Raw genomic sequence first — 20,228 nt, forward strand, 5'->3', positions numbered from 1 at the left:
GGCCTCTGTCTTCTTCATAATGTAATTTAGTACACTCTAATTTTCTCAGTTTCAAAGTTCTATCAGTTTCAATGCTCTGAAGAACTAAAGTGGTGAAACTATGATCTTTGTAAGTGTTTTGCATTCTCTAAGTTATCAATATATTTGAGATATTTTGAGAAGTGATTATTTATTTTGATTAATGCTTATTTTCATTGCATCTATTTTCATATATTCATTAATTTGCTTCATGCATAAGTTGCGTCTGTTCTACAATCTCTGTATTCATACTTGTTTCATTGTTCTTCTTTCTCTTATTGGTTCTAGACCCCTTCTGGTATATATATATATATATATATCGTAGGGGCCTTTTTCTTCTGGCAGCTACAGATGGGCTGGGGTGCCGTAAGGAGCAAACTGAATAAAATATCTCATGTGTCTGAGTTCAAATATCAGACCCCAAAATGTTTTGAAAGGATAGTAAAGTCTTAGGAAACACCTTGGTTACCTTCACCAACAAACAATAATGGCTGCTTACAGATAAATTCTTAGTGCTTACAGGTAGAATCTTAGCTTGGCATGAGAGGCTTGTGCCGTGAGAGCAAAACAATCATGAGTTTAGCATAAACAGAGAAAGAGTTGTGAGTTCTTATGGAAGACAAGGGTTCTAAGGAAATGGGGAATGGATTCTAAGAGGGTTTATTAAAGAGGGAGAGAGATGGGAGTATAATGGGTGTGTTGAGTAGTTTCCGGCAGTTTGACGAAGACTCTGACAAGCTGTGGAATGATTAACCATAAGAGAAAATGGGAAGATATGGAGGAATGGGGCTCGAATTTACATAGGTTTCAGGGGTGAGAGATGAAGCTTGCTCTCTGAATGTGGTTTCAGTGAATTTTCAGTTGCTTGACAAAGCTTGGCCGCACCCTGGACGATGATTTTGTTGGGAAGAAGAAACCTCCTTTTACAGGCGCTTGAAGCTCCTTCTTCCAAAGAAACCCTAATAGTTTCTATCCAATTTGGCCAAGTCTTTCCGCTCATTTCTCTTCTCTTCCTTTGACTCATCCTATTTGGTGAAATTCTCTCTGCCCAATCGAAAGAAAACAGGGTTTTGGGAGCTCTAGGCTTTAGCTGTTTCTGTAATAACCCAAAACAAAAATCCTAAATTAATTATTAATTTATTCTGAAAGAAAGACGATTTTGCCCTCACCATATTTAATTGGGAAAAGTTGACTTTTTGACCGGAAAGGAATTTGGCAATTCCACTTACACCGATGCGTAGAGCACGACGAAACGAGTCCGTAGACACGGAGTGGACTCGAATCGGAGTTGTAACGAAGAAAATACGGTCAAAATACCGTGAAGGGAAAAACAGTAATTTGGACAAAAATCAGATTTTTATCTCTTCTCTCTCAGTTTCTCTCTCCTCTCTCTCTCTACCCCCCGCGCGCCAGCAGCCGCCCCCCCTCCTTTCCGATTGCTCCAGCTGCCGCCACAGGCCTTCCTGAGCCACGGCGCCGGTACCGACGGAACCGCCTCGATCTCGCCGTCACATCCCGACCGGTCTCCACCCACGAGTTGACCGGAGCTGGCCGGAAAAAGGAGAAATCCGACCGGTTTTGGGCTAAACTTCCAACCCCTCGTTCTCCTTCAATTCTCATCCGATTTTGTCGAGTAAGGTATAGTTTCTCACCTATTTTTCGTGCTCTAGCTGATGGTTGGATAGGTTTTCATCAATTTTAGCCGTAGATTGCCCAGTTTGTGAATTGAAATTCGGCCAAGTTTCGGCCTCCATGATCGGCCGTTTTCGGCCACTTTTTGGGGTATGTCCAAGAACAAAAGTGGTTCCAAATGTGGTGTTATACCTAGGATAGGAGTTTGGAGCCGTGATTTTGAGTTTTTCCGGCAAGACGTTATCGCTTTGGACACCCACCGCTGCCGGCGCGTGTGGCGGCGCTTGGGTCAGGGTAGTGCAGTGACCCTGTGTATTTTTGTGATCCTCGTGTTGTCACGAGCGCGTAGGATTTCACGGATCTCAATTTGAATTCCGTTTGAGCCCCGAACGGATTTTTCATATTGTGCGATTCCCGGGTTCAATACTGTCGAGCCTTTGGATCGCACTCAATTTGAGATATGTTGTTCTACATAATTTCAGAACCGTGCAAGATTCAACGGATTGCGAATCGGAGTCACGGACACTCCGAAATCGCGAACCCTGGGGCTAGGGTTTGGAAATTAAGCGATTACGCGATTGTGGCCAATCCGACCTTCCAATTCGGGCCAAACCAGCGGGATATGGGTATTTCTCTGTGAGGGACCTTTAGGGAATCCCAGATTGGCCATTGGAGGTCGTGGACCCCACGGGGTTCCGGATTGACCGGTACGACAGTTTATCGCTTAGTAAAGCTTCAGGTCTTTTAAGCCCGTTTTAAACGTCTGAAATGCTAAAGTGGGCATGGGATTGACTTTAAAGTGAGTGCACGCAATTCTAGGAGCCGGGGGTCATGGTTTTAATTTAATACTTTTATTGAGCAGTTTTATTAATTTAATATTCATGGTTTAATCAGGCACCTGGGGCCAGACCGACCCTCAGGAGGGACCTTCAAGAGGTCCAGCTAGCTCGGACCAAAAGTGAGTGGACTTTTCTTTTAGAAATGATTTTATATAAATGAATTTCATTATTTGATCATGAATAAGTTTTATTCATTGTGATTTTCCTAGCATGCTTGTGAAGTTAAATATCTTATTTATATGCTGCTTAGTTGATTATGCTAAAGAGTTATAGAAAGCAGAGTTTGAGATTTATATCAGAGAAAATAGCAGCTTAGTTTCAGATTTGCCAAAATACAGTTAATTATCAGACTTTTCTAAGATATTTTATTTTAAACCACCATGTACCCAACTACAGTTATTACCCTCAGTTTTGCCGATGTCTACGGATATCTAGTTTACCCTCAGTTTTGTCAGTGCACTTGACATTTGCCTCACGAGTTTCGGGGAGGCTCGGACCGTGAGTGGCAGGATTTGCGGCTCGGATTGACTTGGTGTCCCGAGACCTGCCAGGATTTGCAGCTCGAGTTGACTTTGTGTCACCGAGACCTGCTAGAATTGCGGATCATGCTGACTACGGTCCCCTGAATCCTGCCAGTTGCGGCTCGGGTTGACTTTGTGTCACCGAGACTTACCAGCGGATCAGGCTGACTATAGTCCCTGAGTCCTGCCAGTTTGCGGTCGGATAGGTTGTGTGTCGCCGAGACCTGCCAGGGGAATTGACGGAATTACAGGGGTACACCTAGGTGATAGTTTTAAAGAGATTTCAGTGCTTTTATGCAGATATTGATTATAATGATTTTATGCGAGTCTTCACGAGATTGAACATGTTTTATATCTGCATATATATATATATATATATATTTATGTAAATGCTTTGAATGTAGCATAATTCAAGTGCAACTTACATATTCAGCTTTACATGACTATTATTTTTACAGTGGGGGTTATTATGTTCACAAATTGTTTTCTGTAACCTTATTTTTGTCCATTCACACTTTCAAATGTTTTGCGCCCCCAGGCAGTAGACGTGCACAGGAATCCACCACCGGGCCTTCTCCTAGCTCCCGCGCCACCTACGAGATGTAGGATTTGTTGTAAAACACTTAAGTTCTTGTAAATTTTAGTAACTACTCTGATATCTGGTTAGAGTTGAGAACCAGAACTATTGGATGTTTTGTTTACTTATTCTGGCAGTTGGGTGTAAATATTTGCTTGTTTGACAGGTGAAAATTTTTGGGTTTGGACAAATTACAGGGGAGGCTCTGCCGAATTTTCGGTAGTAGTCCAAGGAAGTTTTAAATCGTAGTTTGTAACTGGAAGGGTAAAAGGGTCTTTTATTTCCGACATTCGCCAAGTGTCGGACACGCACAGGGTCCGGCCCGAATTCCAAAGTGGAATTAGGATCGGGTCCTGTCAGTTTCAGTGGTGATTTCTTTTTCTTTTTTGGCTATCATCTCTCCTCCTTTCCTCCCCTATTTCATGGCAAGGTCTGGTAAATGAAGGAGATAGATAACTTTGGCTTGTCTGAAGGCTGCCTTTTCTCCTGCGCGCGTCAATATCCTCTAGTTTTTTGGAGGATCTGCCTTGAGGTTTGTTTTTGCCCATGTGCTGGAGCCTCCCAGCAGCTTACAGAGTTAGACATTTTGGCTTTTCATCGTGGTTCATGTTTCCAGCTAAGCGATGAAGATTATAGATATTTTTCTTAGCTTGCTTGGGCCTTGCTAAAGTGATGAGTTAGCATTAAGGACATAGGCTAATTTCCTTAAGAATGCGTTTGGATGATGAAATTTAAAAATACAAAGGATTTCATAAATGACAGAATTTAAAATTACGGGAATTAATGTTCTAGAATTTGTAAAGTTTCTTGTTTGGGTGACAAATTTACAAAACGAAATTTAACTTTTATTTGTAAAGTTATCTTTTTTTAAAACTCAATCTCTCTTGGGATTTTAGAAATGACAACTTTTAGATAGAATTTAAAGTTGGGATTTATGACCACCAAATTCCATGTTTTTTCCCATGCAGAATTTCTAAATTTCTATGTTTTTTTTATCCAAACACGGGAATTGGTTCATGTCAATTTAGAAATTCTGAGTTTTGTCAAAATCCCAAGTTTATTTCCCTCATCCAAAAGCACCATAAGTGATGGGCTAATTTTCTACTGTATTTGGGCCAATTTTCTAGGGTATTTGGGCTTTTTCCTCTCTTTTATGCTTACCCACATATTTGGGCTCAAGAAATGGGCTTGGGTTTTGGGGCTCCTAAGCAGCCCAAAACTTTTATTTCTCAGCTCATCAATGGGCCTCATGAAAGTTCATTATCATCCATACCACAACCCACTCAAGCAAGCCCCGGGCATTTTGAGTGGCTTGGGCCCACTTAAGCTTGTAGCAGGGCTAGGTGTAATAATAATGATTTGAATTGTGTCGCTTTGAAGAGGGATATGACGCTTGACGGGATAATTAGCTTAGGCTCGTAAAGCCAGTGCTTATCTCAACTCTTAGCATGACAGATTGTATATTTATTTGGCATGGCATGTGGATCATGACTTATGCAAGTGTGAATGACGAACTTTTGCTTACTCCAAATCAGATTTTTTCTTAATAAGGCATTGCGTTGGGCCAGGAATTTATTTGGGTCTTTTCTTAATATATATATCTAAAACACCCTTAACCTTATCCATCTTTTTGTGTTTTTTTGGTCTGTCATGCATGTTTGAGACACACACACACAAACAAAAAAAAAGGATTAAAATTCGAATTTAAAATAATTTTAAAAAAATGATATTGATCATGATAAAGAGACAGCCACAATCCAAACAGTTGCCAACAATTTCAAAATTTCACTCTTCTTTTGTTCCATGAATGTGGTTAAGTTTGGACGAACCAAATGATATATGTAGTTCCTTCTAGTCCTCAATCTATATAGTTTCCTTCCTCTCGAGCTGGTTTTAGCCATTCTAGCCAATGACCTGTATGCTTCCAATTGACCAAACAACCTCCCATTCTTCTAACTGAGTGGCGATTTTCACACTCCCATTTTATCCGTACGCATTCCCAAGTCTCATTAACGATCAAAGCATGAAACAAGTAGAGGAGCATTAAAAATTAAAATGGAAGTGTGAAAATTGCTACTCGTAATAATCTAGATTAAGATATCAAGTAACAACTCTTTCATCAAAGAATTCCAAACCTCAACTTCCAACTCCAAACCCACCTCTTGTTTCTCTTCCTCCAACTCCCTCCAATTCCCACAGTACTTGTCCATATCATTCACGTAAACTTTCCTACAATTTTCCACCTCCCATCCCAACAACTCCTGTGACTGCCCATTGATCCAATCCTCTGCCACCTTCATCACCTCTTTCATCACCACATTTTCGTCGCTGTTTTCGACCATTCGATCCGTGCACAAATCCAGCACCAACTTCTCTACCTTCAAAGTTACCAATTTGTTTGATGGGGCACTACTTGTTTTGATCAGCTGCACCAGCTCTCCTGCTTTTTCTTGGGTGCTGTTAACAATTTGGGCTCCATGGTTATGGTTTGCACCCACCGAGGGTGACGTGGGTGCTTCGTCTTCTACCTCTGAGTCTGACATTATTTCATCCATTCGCTTCTCTAAGTCCACTGGTTCCAATTGAGCTAAGCCTTCAAACCGTCTGATCTTTTGCATAAGTTTTTGTTGGGTACCTGCACATTCATCATTTAATATCATAACTAGTAAAACTAAGCACTTCTACACTTTCTAACATAAGTTTTTGTGCATTTCTAGCCATAAGACTTTCCTTGCACCGTCAGTCTAATGTATATCTATCTTTGTTATCACATGAATATGTGACGTTATGCGAAAAATAGAACATAAATGCTCTAGAACCGTCAATGGACTTTTCTTTTTCGGAAAAGGAGAGAGGAAAAGACATACCTTGCATGCTGGCAAGGCTACAACTGAATGGTGAGCTAGTCTGATCATCTTCGTCTTCAAATGGACAATCCAGTACGGACACTGGACTAAACTGTTCCTTCTCCTCTTTAATATTTAGCCACTCCTGCAATTTTGTTACAAAAACAATGTATTAGAACTATAATTAATTAGAATTAAATAGAATATTTGTGATCTGTCATGTTAGTGGCTTCACTTTAGCTCCAATACAGGTCTAGCCCTTTTATGGTGACCCAAAACTTTATTTCTAATTAGAAAAATGAAAATTTTGGAGAAAAAAAATTTATTATTATTATTATATATATAATGTAAATTACGGAGAATTTCTCGTACACACTGTCAAAGTGCCAACCATTATTCTAATTCTTTTTGACCTAAAAAGCAAACGATAATAAATTCTCACCAAATAAAATTAATGAATATATACAGTGCCTAACCTACCCAGCAGATCAGGACATAAAATAATAGTGGCAGTTAGATATGCCCAATATTCCGCCAACCCAACCAAAAATGACCAAACCCCACCGACGGGAGGACCTTAAAATTCCCAAACTACCCATGCGAGTTACAATTACTCCGCCCACCAATTAGTACGACTTCCCATTAAACGCCTCCGCTTCTAGTATAGGGGCTTTATAGTAAATTACATAAACTCCGTTTTAAATTGAAGAGGTGTGATCTAGTATCCCGTGTACCATGATACTAGGTAGTCTTGCGCTTAACGACGCCGTATATCCCGCTAGTCGACAAGAAGTAGCGGGATCGTAGGCGTCCAAAATGCTCGAAGTAATTTAATCCCATAGCTGTGAGAAGCACCTGATTCAATTCCCCAGATATACCCCACACGTGAAATTCACACAAAACGCAATCCCTAGGCCCTCCCAACTGAGCCAGCTCAGTGTTTTCCCGCTTTACCAACAATTTCAAATTTCCCACTCCGTCCTTCACTAATCCCACCCAACATATTATTATTATTATTATTTAGTCACGTCAATGAGTTCGTTCCTTCAAACCGAAATTATATATTTATTTTTGTAAATTAAATTAATTTATAGTAATTTAGATAAGTTTGTATCAAATGATAAATTAATTCATAAAGTTAGCAAATGTTTGCAATGAAGACCCTCACATCCACTGTGAAAATGAAATTTAGTTAAAATTATAACGTGGCAAACATCTATGGAACCACGTGGTTCTCAAAGATTCGGCCACATCAACCACCAGCCGGCAGAGGGAGACAATCCATGGAGTATTTTATACACGCGAAGCATTAAATAAAAACCCGTTTGGTGAACGTACCTTTGCGTTTTGAGGTGAGCAGGTGGTGGTGGTTGTTGGTCTTTCGACGGAAACAGAATCCTCGCCAACTCTCTCACTGACTTTGTTTTTAACTGAACTCGTCCTTTCACCCAGCACGACGTCGTTTCCACTCGAACTCTCGGAGCCTAAGGTAAATTCACTCCCGCCCCAACTGTTACAGTTACTGTTACTGCGGCTGTCGGTTTTACTCTCACTGCTTCTGGTACTGGTAGAGAGTCTAGAGCCTGTGATCGCGGTTATTGCTGTGGTTTGATCGGAAGGTGCAGATTTTTCCTGGAGAAATTCACGGAACAATCTCAACCGTCCGTTGTCCTTCTTCTCCGCTTGTTTTTCTTCCTTGCTCTGTTTTCTCCAGAAGCTCTTTCTCCGCAGCCGCCGCGAGAGGCTTCGCGGGAGAAGCAGCACTCCTTTTCTCAAGGACGGGGAAGGGTGCTTGACGGAGTGAAACGGCAGGCTTTTAACGGCGTTAATGACGGCGTCGCAAGCGGCGGAGGCTCTGGAACGGCTTCTGTTGAGTTTAGGAGTTTGCTGATTAATCTTGCGAATGGACGGCTGACATGAGGATTTGAGGTCCATGTCGAGGAGGAACCGGACGTTGGTTGTGCAGCAGTGGCGGCGGGGGAAGGATTTGAATCCGTTGGATGAGCAGGAGCTGAGATCGTCCATTAGATAGTCTTTCAGAAGCACCGGCTTTTGCTGGGTCATAATGGATTTTATGGAACCCATTGTTAATAATATGACTTTACGAAAAAGAGAAAATGGGTAGCTTGGAAATTCGAGAAAAAGAGTCAGTGAAGCTTGAAATGGAGCTTCTGAACAGAAGAAACAGAGGAAAACAGAGAGAGATGAGTATCAGAGAAGCTAAAAGCTATGGGGTTAAGAAGTGGGTTATATAGTGGGTGAAGAAAGAGAGAGGTAGGTTCTGATTTGTGAGGTGAAGATCTCAAGGTGAAGGTGGGGGAGACAAAGGATCCAGAAGAGAGAGAGAGAGAGAGAGAGAGAGAGAGAGAGAGAGTTTTGCAGCAGATGAAGAGGAAGAGGAAGAACAAATTGAGAAGGAGCTTGGATGGTTCTTGGGGTGAATTTGAATCTAAGTTTGGGGTAATATATTGCTATGGAGTTTTGAACTTCACTGGGCAGTGAATAGTTTATGAGTATTTTTAGATGTGGAAAATTAAATGCCTGCTGCTTCTGGTTTTTGGGGTTTGGACTGGTATGAGACCAGAAGTTGACCATGTAACGATTTTGATATTCTATTCTGTCTTGATCTTCCATAGCAGAATTTGTCTACCTCTTCACAAGCTTTGCCACTTGTCCATCCACGTTCACCCTCTCTAATTTGTTTTTGTCTTTCTTATTACGGTAATCAGTGCACATATAGCTTACAAAAATCAGAAAACGCCTAGCCAGCAATCGAAAGTTATTAGAAACCACACAAACTTAAATCTCATTGTGTGAATTTTGCATATATACTTTCCAACATAAAAATACCTTGAATGCATATATATCGGCGAAATTATCATTTTTTTGGGGCAGTGATTTTTTGGCATGTTTTTATTCATTTATCTTCAATTTATCGATAATTTTGATAGCAATATTTTTGTTCAGATGGCAGCTACAAATGGTCAACATATTGCGATATTATCGTGATATGGACTTTCCAAAATGAAATAATTCACTTGACTAACTTCACAGGGGTTCGAACCCCTCCCCTCTTCCAAGTTCGGAGCCACTTAACTACCACACTAGTCATCATTTCGCAATTAGTACCTATGGAATCTTGTATTTATAACTCTTCCAAGCTGTTTCTCAAAATAGAAAATAATTACTTATTGTTCTATATTGTTGATCAAATATTTAATTACTTAGTATAATTTATTTCTTTCCTATTTAATCCATTTAATGTTGTTGCTTATTTTATTATTCATTACAAGTACTTACATTACTAAATTCCCCTTCAAATTGTTGCTTAATTACTTAAATCTCTATAATCATTTTCTTTATTTCCTATTTAATTCTTCTTTGGATAACTTTATTTATGTTCTTAGTTAATTTTCAATCTTCACTATTATTTTTTAAGCATGGTAAAGTGCTTAATTTTCATGACAAATCAAGTTGGTTTACATCTTTAATTATTTTTTAATTTTTGATAAATAATAAATATAAGAACGTGTACCATGTCATGATGTCCAGTGAATAACGTGAAATAAAGTTACTCATGTATCTTACCATGCAATTTATAAAGTGTAAACTATTGTAGTAAAAATGATAAATAAATTACTAGAGGGTGTTTAATTTTCTTTCATTAATTACTCTAGATTTTGTAAGTCACAGAGTTTGTCAGCTCACAATATAATCAACTTATAAATCACTCAAACCTACCATGCAATGCATTTCCTTCCAATCTTTTGTGTTGAAATAATAGATGATTGACTAAATAAACTTTTTACAAAGTTTCATTAAAAAAATTCATGATTTTTATTCAATTTTTATCGATATCGATATTTATTCGATACTTCCGTATTTTTGAACCACTAATATTTCCGAAACCCTCAATATTTAAGACCTTGGATGGTACTAAGTCAAAGTCTTTTATGCATACTCAACCTAATGGTAAATCCGTTGAGTATTAGTTAAGCTTTCCTATAATGTATTTATGTTAATCAGTCATAAGTTGACCTTTAGTTACAATTGTTTGGATGATGATCTTTTACTCCGTTTTTATAACAAAATTAGAAGACAATGATCATAATCCTAACCCATGAAAAATAATGACATAATACAAATCATATGTGGCTTCTGGCTGCGACAATGGGGCAAAGAGAGAATTAGAATGCAAAGACTTTGACCTTCTCAAGTGTCAATTTGGGAAATATGGCTTTTCTTGTACTGAAAAACTGATGGGCTAACTAACTGAAAATCGACACAACATAAGCAATGACTGGGTAAATAATCTGGAGAACGAGGTGTACATGTGTGTGTGTTGGGGGGTGGTTTGATTTAATTGGTCGACGCACGCGTGCTTGGTTTGGTGAGGATTATTACGTCGGAGTTGATAGGAATTTGAAGGCACCTCCGAAAGGTCAGTTAGCTTAGCTGTGTTGTGTTGTGTGAGTTGTGGAGTGACCACCTAGTCCAAAAGAAAGGCCATTTTATCCAGTAGAGTAATGGGAGATATTTATTGTGCACGCCAGCTGCAGCTCTTTGCAACTCTCTTTTGCCTCTTCCCTACAATTTTAAAGATATCGTTTTTAATAGAGATATTTAGTGATATACCCATTTCTAGCACTAATATTATAAATAAACCCTACACAATTGAATTCCTATAAACAAACCCAAAAAAACCCAAAAAATGATAGCTAGCCTTATTGAATTTAATATTGATTATTAAATTACTTTGATGCCCTATTGAGTGCTTTGGGTATTTTTATTAGATTTTGGGGTTGGGCTTGTTTTAAGAAATTGATGGCAGTTTTGTAATTTATAAGAAGTTAAAAGCTTTTTTGTTATGTTATAAATTGACTTTGGGTGTGTTTCTAAAGTCCATTTTATATAGGGTATTTTTATAATTTGGGCCTCCATATTGGGTATAATAGTGAATCTCCCTTTTTAATAACCCAACGGTCCAAACGCGTGACAATAAATTTTATGAAATTGAGTATGATATATGTTAGGTCAAAATATGGACTGAGCAAGGGAACAAAGGAATAGCCAAGAGCCAAGGGAACAAAGGAAAAAGACAAAGCAACTCAACTGGTATACATGGACTGAGCAAGTGACACGTATTAGTTGGTACAATGGAAGGCAGCTCACAAAAGTAGCACACATACCAGGAAAGGGCCAAAACTTTCTCTATCATCAAACATTAGATGCTTTCTATTTATATTCAATAATTCCAAATTAGGTAAACTTTTGTACACCTAAATATCTTTAATACCAAAAATATCTATAACACACCTAAAATATCTATATCTAGAGACTAGACAGAGCACAGTACCAGTCCAAACACACAAATATTTCCGAAAGTAAAAATCTTTATGTTCGACTCACTCATGAACAAATAAATACATATGAATCCAACAAAAGACACACTAAACCCCAGAGACAGATTGACTAAAACAAAAACATCAATCAGATAGAGAAACTCCACAACTTGGGATCAGCTTCGGTTTCCATGTCATCCCAATTCAAATAGCCAGCTAAGCATTGGGGTGGAGAAAGAAGAAGCCCTTCAGCCATGTTGTCAATCAACCTTGGCATATCAAACATTTCCTCCTCATCCAAATTAAACAAGTTTAATCTGCTGCAGCTTTTTCCCATATCCACAATAGCCTGCTTCTTCTTCTTCTCTTCCACCACAACCAGTCTCTCCTTCTCATCACTGCTGCCGCTGGAAACTCCACCAAACTCCACTGGCCTGAACCCTTCGGCGGCCTCCGCAGCTGCCCTCTGGATGTCCATGGAATCCATGGATGCCGCCACCGGCAGCCGCCAACCCGAGTCAGCAAAGTTGAGGCAGGCAAGCTTCCCTTTAAAAGCCAATGCCGCCACGTCATGGGCACGAGCAGCCATCTCAGCCGTAGGATAGGTCCCGAGCCAAATCCCGGACTTCTTCTTGTTGGGCTGTCTCAACTCACACACCCACTTGTTGTTGTCTCTCCTCCTCACACCCCTATAAACCGGGTGCCTCGTCTCTTTGAAAACCCTCCTTCCCGCGCGCTTCTTCGGACTGCTCGACGCCAGTATGACGTCCGAAGTGCGTTGGGTGGTCACGCTTGCGTCGGATGACGAACTCGACCTGGGCTGCTGGGCCGAGTCAGAAACCTGAGCGAAGATCATGTCCATGACCATGAGAGTGAGCCGAGCTGTATATTTGGGTGGTGTTTCTGAGAATGAGGGAGAGGGGGATTTTATAAATTAGGGATTGGGGGGCAGGTTGGGCCCCGGAGTGGACACGTGAACACGAGTGTTCGGAGGAGTGGCAAGTTCCCACAAAAAACAGACAAAGGCGACTGGAGCGAGAGAAAGTTTGACAATTAAAATGCCAGGTGGCAGATAAACATGAACTGAACATACTATATAAAGCTGGTGCTTGGTACACGTGATCTTTGTTACTAAAATTGAGGCAACTGCTTTTGGGGTTATGTCTAATTCAACTCTTTTTTTTTTTTTTCTTTTTTTTTGTGAATATATTACAGGCGACCATCATAGGATATTTTCCAAATAGAAAACGGACAAAAATTAAACAATATACCATTTCGAAACCTTATTTGACAAGATCATAAACCAAAATAATAAATTTACTATTTCAATTTCAAAAGAGAAACAAATAAATAACAAGTGACTAATTTTTGGATTTTTAAAAATCTCCAAATAGACTTTATAAGGACTTTTGCATATTATTTCATGTTAGAATGAGTTTCTTTGTAAAAATCCTTAAAAACAAGCCTCCTACATGAATGAGATATATTCCACAATCCCATGATCATATTCCAAAATTATTATTTTTTTAATCTAAACTTTGCACATGACAAAGATGGACCACCCATATGATAGGAATCTACAAGTGGATAAGACAACAAGAGATGTGGATTTTAAAGAAGTTACCCAAACCAAATAAAAGAAAAAGAAATCAGAAAAAGCAACAGGAAGTTGTGGATGGCAAGTTCAAAACCAACCACAGGCATCATTAACCCCAAAAATAACAACCACCAAAAACAAATTGAAGACTCGCAACGGTCATAACCAACAGTAGCAAGGAAGCCAACAAAGTGAACATCCAAGTGGAGGTGTCAAACAGGCAGGACGGTCGGCCTATTTAATAAACAAGTCGGATTCAGTTCGTTTATTTATGAAAATTATTGAGTTTGGCACGAGTTCACAACCCTAACCCAAATTGTGGAAAATAAAGTTAAAATATAGGAAAATGCTTAAAGTTAACATTTTAAGATTTAGGGTTTTCATCTTCAAATCGATTGGGGGAGGCAAACAAACAATGAGGTTCGGGCGTTAGATTCGAGTTTGAACAAGGAAGCTGAAACATCGGATTCAAAATCTTAGAACGAGTGCAAATATTCTACCTCAATGACAATGCCAAGAGAACCAAGCGATAGGAGCATTTGGGTCAACATTAGGAGCGTTGTGGTCTACATAATTGTCAACAAGATTTGTCATCCTTCTCCAGCAGCGGTCCTGATGTTATGGCTTTTCAATCACGTGTTTAAAAGACTAAAATAGCTTTGTCACGTCAGTATGATGGACAAAATCAACAATAGAGAAGGCAGTATGGATTAAGCAAAACACCAAATTTTAATCAAAAGAAGAAGTTAATCACTTTGACTTTCGAAGGGCAATATAAAATTTAACCATAGTTTCGAATGTGCTACAATAAATTAGCCTAATTTTAAAATAAGGAATGAATTAACCAAAGAAGAACCCCACAACCATTTTTATAAATAAATAAAAAACCAACCACAGGGTCAATTAGCCCCAAAAAAGAAATAACAAAAAAGGTGAATAGCCAAGGGGCAAGGGAACAAAGGGAAGAGAGAGGCAAAGAGAAAGCAACTCAACTGAGAGGAGGACCGCCGTCCACGTAAGTTAGAATACAAGGACTGAGCAAGTGACACGTATCGATTGGTAGGCAGCTCACAAACACACATAACTGAATGGAGAGAGTCAAAACTTTCTCTATCAAACATTAGATGCTTTTTATATTCAATAATTCCAAAATAAGAAAACTTTTGTACATCTCTTTTTTTTATTTCTTGGCTCTGAGGAGACTTTGTACATCCTAAATATCTTTCGAACCAAAAAAAAAAAACTAAATATCTATAACACAACTAAATATCTATTAGAGCAACAGTAACATGCTTTAATTTACAAATATTATCCACTTAATAAAAATCTTTATCTTCGAGTCACGCATGAACAAATAAATACATATGAATCGAACAAAATACACACCAAAACTCTAAAGATTGTAACAAGGAAAAAAAAACACCTACAATCTTTATCAGCAACTCACACATGAACAAATAAATCCAATGAAAAACACACAAATGAATACAGATTGACTAAAAAAACATCAATCAGATAGAGAAACTCCATAATTTGGCATCAGCTTCAGTTTCCATGTCATCCCAATTCAAGTAGCCAGCTGAGCATTGAGGTGGAGAAAGAAGAAGCCCTTGAGCCATGTTGTCAATCAACCTTGGCATATCAAACATTTCCTCCTCATCAAAATAAAACAAGCACAAGCTGCTGCTTTTTTCCATATCCACGCTAAAATTCTTCTCCTTCTCATCACTGCTGCAGCTGGATAATCCACCGAACTCCGCTGGCCTGAACCCTTCGGCGGCCTCAGCGGCTGCCCTTCGGATATCCATGGTGTCCATGGAAGCCGGCAAGGGCAGGCGCCATGCGGAGTCAGCAAAGTTTATGCAGGCAAGCTTCCCTCTGAACGCCAATGCCGCCACGTCATGGGCACGAGCAGCCATCTCAGCCGTCGGATACGTTCCAAGCCAAATCCTTGACTTCTTCTTGTTGGGTTCTCTCAACTCACATACCCACTTGTTGTTGTTCCTTCTCCTCACGCCCCTGTAAACCGGGTGCCTCGTCTCCTTGAAAACCCTCCTCCCAGCGCGCTTCTTCGGCCGGCTCGACGCCAATATGACGTTTTCGTCGGAGGAAGAAGCCGGCAGGGTGGTGACGCTGGCGTCGGAGAAAGAACTCGACTCGGGCTGGTCGGGGGAGTCAGAAAGCTGAGCGGAGAACATGGCCATTAATAGAGTGATCTGTATATTTTGAGCGGTGTTTCTGACAAGTGTGTGTAGAGCTAAAATTGAGAGTGAGGGAGGGGGGGCTTTTATAGATTGGGGATGGCGTGGCAGGTGGGGCCCAACACTGGACACGACGACACGGACTGTATGGAGGCGCCAGGTGGAAGCGTGGGCTACTGGAGTGGCAAGTTCCCACACAACACAGACAAATGGGAATGGAGCTTGATAAAGTTTGACTTCAAAATGCCAGGTGGCAAGTAAACACGTAGTGAACTTATTAAGTAAAGTTAGTGCTTGCCACACGTGATCCTTATGACCGAAATTGGCACTGGCACATTTTGTTTCGGTTGTGTACGTCCACGTGGCTCCCACTCCGAGCTCAGCTCACTGAGAGACTGAGCTTCTGCAGTATGTTTTTTGTTGGTCTTTGTTTTGTCGTGTCATTTAAAAGTCAAATGATTAAGGAACAAATTGAAATTCGCACGAAATTTATAGGGTAAATTTACACGATAAAAACTTTGAATTAAATTTGAGTTAATTTGCTAAGATCCGATTACTTAATTTGTTGATACGTACAAGTCAATCACTACTAGAAAACCTCGATATAAGTCATGAATACATTCATGACCAATACTAGTGTCGGCCATAAACAATTTATGACCAAAGGGTATTGATACGGATAGACCACATATCATGTCATGGTGTCCCTTACCCAAGGGCGAAGCCACACATATGCTAGAGGTGGTTGTGGCTCCTCCAATTCTCACGAATTCCATTGAAGTTTTTATATAAAACTTGAAAATCGGTATGTAATTTCATATCTTTTTCAGCTATTGGCCCCCCGAATATTTAGACTCTAGCTCCGCCACTACCCTTACATGGTGTTACCTTGCCATGACATCTTTCCACATCATAGGCCAATCTTTGGCCGAATTTCAAGTGGGTCCCACTACTTACATCTCACCCGTTTGACAAGTTCTAAAGCTATTTGTACCACATTTATTGACCACCTATCTAATAGAGTGGTTTCCATCAGTGTATGTACGACCCACCTGTATTAAAGAGGTAGTCAACAATTTGGCTAATAAATGTGGTTCAAATAACAACACCCTAATAATGTTGTTTTCAATTTAGACTGCAAAAATGTGAACTTTTTTATTAAAAAAATTGATGAAAATAAACACGGATACCAATAACAAATATCCTCGTTTACTAGATGAACAAAAGGACCTCTATAAAAATAAAAATAACAGAAAAAAGGGACCCTATTTGTTATTCCCAACATTTTCTTCACATCTAAAAGCAGTTCACGAGCATTCAGAACCATATAAATTGCAATAAATTCACAAATTCTCTTTTTTGACGAGGGAAAATATCTCAGAATTTAGTTAAAAGTTGAGAATTTAAGAGGATAAATTGACAATTTCCTTATTTGGCAACTTAACACTAAAATCTTTAATTGCCAAAAATTGAAATGATAGAAATCTAGATTCTGTCGTTTTAGAATTCTTTATAATTTTCAATTCATTTATCCAAATAGATGATAATATTATAGGGGAGGGAACCTTGAATCTAGAAAAAACAAAAAATTAATGATTAATTAAAAAATTAAAACATGGGAAGATGATACATAATATGCGAAAGATAAACTTATAACTAATTAAGTCACATCTACACAGCAATAGGATATGTGATCATTTAAAGAAAAAAGGAAATCAGAAATAGCAACAAAAACTTGTGGCTAGCAATTTTTTGTTCTTATTAGGCGGAAAGTCCAGGGACCACGAACAAGTTGAAAAGCAGCCACAGATTGATTGACGCCAAAAACAAATTGAAGGCTCGCAACGGTCATAACAACCGGGAACAAGGAAGCCGACAGACCGAACTCAGGCGAGGCCCAAGCCAATCACCATCAGCAGCGAATATTTCAATCCACGGACGTAGTTAGAATCCCACCATGCAATTTTAACTTTCAGAATTGACAGCTATTTTCTTTCTCAATAATTCGAATAATTCCAAATGTAGTAAACTTTTTCAACACAATTCTATAAATATCTATCTCGATCGGAAAATATCCAGAGACATATTTTTGATATTTTCATTACTAAACTATTCACGCTAGATTTTAATGAGTACATAGACACTAGATTTTAAAATGCCAGGTGGCAGTTAAACACGCAATGAACTCCGTCGTCGAACATCATTATGAATTTTTTTGTACCTTTTTCTTATCTAAAGACGCATAGAAAAATGACTCCTTTTGATTTTGTGTCTAATTCAAGTCTCTTTGTGCAATATATGCAAGTGTTACAACGTTGAATGGACAAATTAAATCTCATTTTGAAACCTTATTTGACAAGATAACGAAAATGTTCCGAATAGAAACAAATCCACTCAAAAAACAAAAGAAAAAATAAAGAATATCGGTGTGAACCCTAACCACGCAACAAGACTGACATGTGAACCCTACTCAACTAATTTGAAGATTCCGACCAATTTAAAGAAGAAAAAAAGAAAAATAAATCAGAAATAGCATCAAGAACTTGTGGCTAGTAATCTTTTGTTCGTAACAGTTCAAAACCAACAGCAGCCACAGGTTTGATTAACGCCAAAAACAAATTGAAGACTCACAGGTTCACAACGGTCAGAACCAACAGGGACAGAGGAAGCCAACAAAGTGAACAGCCAGGGGCCAACGAACACAGTTAGAATCCCACCATTTAATTACATATCTGAACTTCAGAATTGACACGTACGTAGGAGGAAATGGCCAAAGTTTGACCATCATAACTTACATTTGGATACCTTTTATATTCAATAAGGATATTGATTGCCTTCTTCGATGTAAGGAAACACAATTTTTTTTTATACGAATCACAATTTGACATATATGCAATAATAATTCACAAAAAATGTTAAAAGAAAAATTTCTACACATATGTCACATCGTTATTGACCTTGTTCGCTGTGTACGGCGCTTATATATATTTTTTTAAATCCTCGACCAAAACAACATCGTTTTGGACCGAGGAAAAACAAAAAAATTAACCGTCTACAGCAAGGGATATTTTGGTCAAACAATGAGACTTTGTTTTGTTTTGTTTTATTTTTCAAAGAAAGTATCCCTTACGTCCCCATCACCAATTCCTAATAAAAGATCAGAAAATTCATAACTTTTTTTTTTTTACATCCTCATCGTAGCTTTTCCTTGTTTTTTTTTATTTTCATAGAACTCCAAGTGTTTTATACAAACATTTATCAATCAAGTCTTGTGTGAAGGAAATTTTTTTTGTATATGATCAAGTTTTTAAAGTAAGTTCATGTAATTCATAGTTAATTTATAAAAAAATAAAAATTGAAACATGTTGCATTTTTTTAATATTTCTTCAGCAACTGACGACAACAATTGTAGGTTAATTGTAATGTTATTTTGTTTCTATGAATTATGAATGATACTAATATCGTTTAAATTATATGGATATTTAATTGTCAATTTTTTAAAAAAGTTTTTAGCCTTTTAAAATTGCACTTCAACCGAAAAATTCCTGGGTCCTCCCCGCACAACCCTACATATCTATCTCAACCACAAATATCTAAAACATATATTTCCAATCTGTCCACTCACAATGAACGACCGACGTTAATCTTTTTCGATACAAATTGATAAATGCATAAGAATCAAACAATAATCGCTCGCACAAAGAAATTCTAATAATCGACTAAAATAAACGTCGATGATTAAATGGAGAAACTCCACAATTTGATATCAGCATCGGTACCCATGTCATCCAAATTCATGTCGCTGCCTAAGGGTTGCGGTGGAGAAAGAAGAAGCCCTTCAGCCATGTCATGAAGCAACCTGGGCATGTCAAACGCTTCCTCCTCATCCCACCAGGACAAGCTCAAGCTTCTGCTTCTTTCCAAGTTCACACTACCCTTCTTGTCCTCCTCTTCCACCTGCACCACCATTCTCTCCTTCTCATCACTGCTGCCGTTGCACAGTCCACCAAACTCCGCCGGCCTAAACCCCTCGGCTGCCTCCGCGGCCGCCCTTCTAATATCCATGGGATCCATGGAAGCCGGCACTGGCAGCCTCAACGCGGAGTCAGCAAAGTTGAGGCAGGCAAGCTTCCCTCTAAACGCCAATGCGGCCACGTCATGGGCACGAGCAGCCATCTCCGCCGTCGGATAAGTCCCGAGCCATATCCTGGACTTCTTCTTGTTGGGCTCTCTCATTTCACAAACCCACTTGTCATTGTTCCTTCTCCTCACACCCCGATAAACCGGGTGCCTCGTCTCCTTGAAAACCCTCCTCCCGGCTCGCTTCTTCGGCCGGCTTGAAGCCAATATGACTTCCCCGTCGGACCAAGAAGGTCCCTGAGTCGTGACGCTGGCGTCGGAAAAAGAACTAGACTCGGGCTGGTCGACCGGGTCGGAAAGTTGAGACAAGTCCATTAGAGTAAGCTATATGCAAGAATGCTTTGGTGTTTTAGCTTGTTTGAGTTTTTTAAGCTGAAATTGGGACTGAGAGGAAGAGGGAGAGAGGCTTTTATAGATTGGGGATTGCGTGGCAGATGGGGCCCAAGGGTGGACACGACGACACGGACTGTGAGGAGGCAGGTGGGGCCAGGTGGAAATGTGGCTTGGCAAGCTCC

The 20,228-nt window shown here is 39.3% G+C and overlaps 4 protein-coding genes across 4 annotated transcripts; all 4 read right to left on the reverse strand.

Moving 5' to 3' along the window:
* Positions 1–5,343: 5,343 nt before the first annotated feature.
* Positions 5,344–8,987, reverse strand: LOC117627926. Its single transcript, XM_034360244.1, has 3 exons — positions 7,772–8,987; positions 6,455–6,578; positions 5,344–6,222 (listed from the first exon to the last, which is right to left on the reverse strand). The coding sequence occupies exons 1-3, from the start codon at positions 8,516–8,518 to the stop codon at positions 5,675–5,677; spliced, it is 1,419 nt and encodes a 472-aa protein (XP_034216135.1). The 5' UTR covers positions 8,519–8,987; the 3' UTR covers positions 5,344–5,674.
* A 2,663-nt stretch (positions 8,988–11,650) lies between these two features.
* LOC117627836 (dehydration-responsive element-binding protein 1A-like) lies at positions 11,651–12,688 on the reverse strand. The gene has a single exon (XM_034360094.1). It carries the CDS (start codon positions 12,641–12,643, stop codon positions 11,924–11,926), a length of 720 nt encoding a protein of 239 aa, XP_034215985.1. The 5' UTR covers positions 12,644–12,688; the 3' UTR covers positions 11,651–11,923.
* A 1,836-nt stretch (positions 12,689–14,524) lies between these two features.
* On the reverse strand, positions 14,525–15,619 carry LOC117627456 (dehydration-responsive element-binding protein 1E-like). The gene has a single exon (XM_034359571.1). The coding sequence runs from the start codon at positions 15,574–15,576 to the stop codon at positions 14,884–14,886; it is 693 nt and encodes a 230-aa protein (XP_034215462.1). The 5' UTR covers positions 15,577–15,619; the 3' UTR covers positions 14,525–14,883.
* A 3,498-nt stretch (positions 15,620–19,117) lies between these two features.
* Positions 19,118–20,073, reverse strand: LOC117627721 (dehydration-responsive element-binding protein 1E-like). Its single transcript, XM_034359928.1, has one exon. It carries the CDS (start codon positions 20,026–20,028, stop codon positions 19,312–19,314), a length of 717 nt encoding a protein of 238 aa, XP_034215819.1. The 5' UTR covers positions 20,029–20,073; the 3' UTR covers positions 19,118–19,311.
* Positions 20,074–20,228: the final 155 nt, after the last annotated feature.

This window comes from Prunus dulcis, chromosome 5 (assembly GCF_902201215.1).
Source record: "Prunus dulcis chromosome 5, ALMONDv2, whole genome shotgun sequence".
NCBI lineage: Eukaryota > Viridiplantae > Streptophyta > Magnoliopsida > Rosales > Rosaceae > Prunus > Prunus dulcis.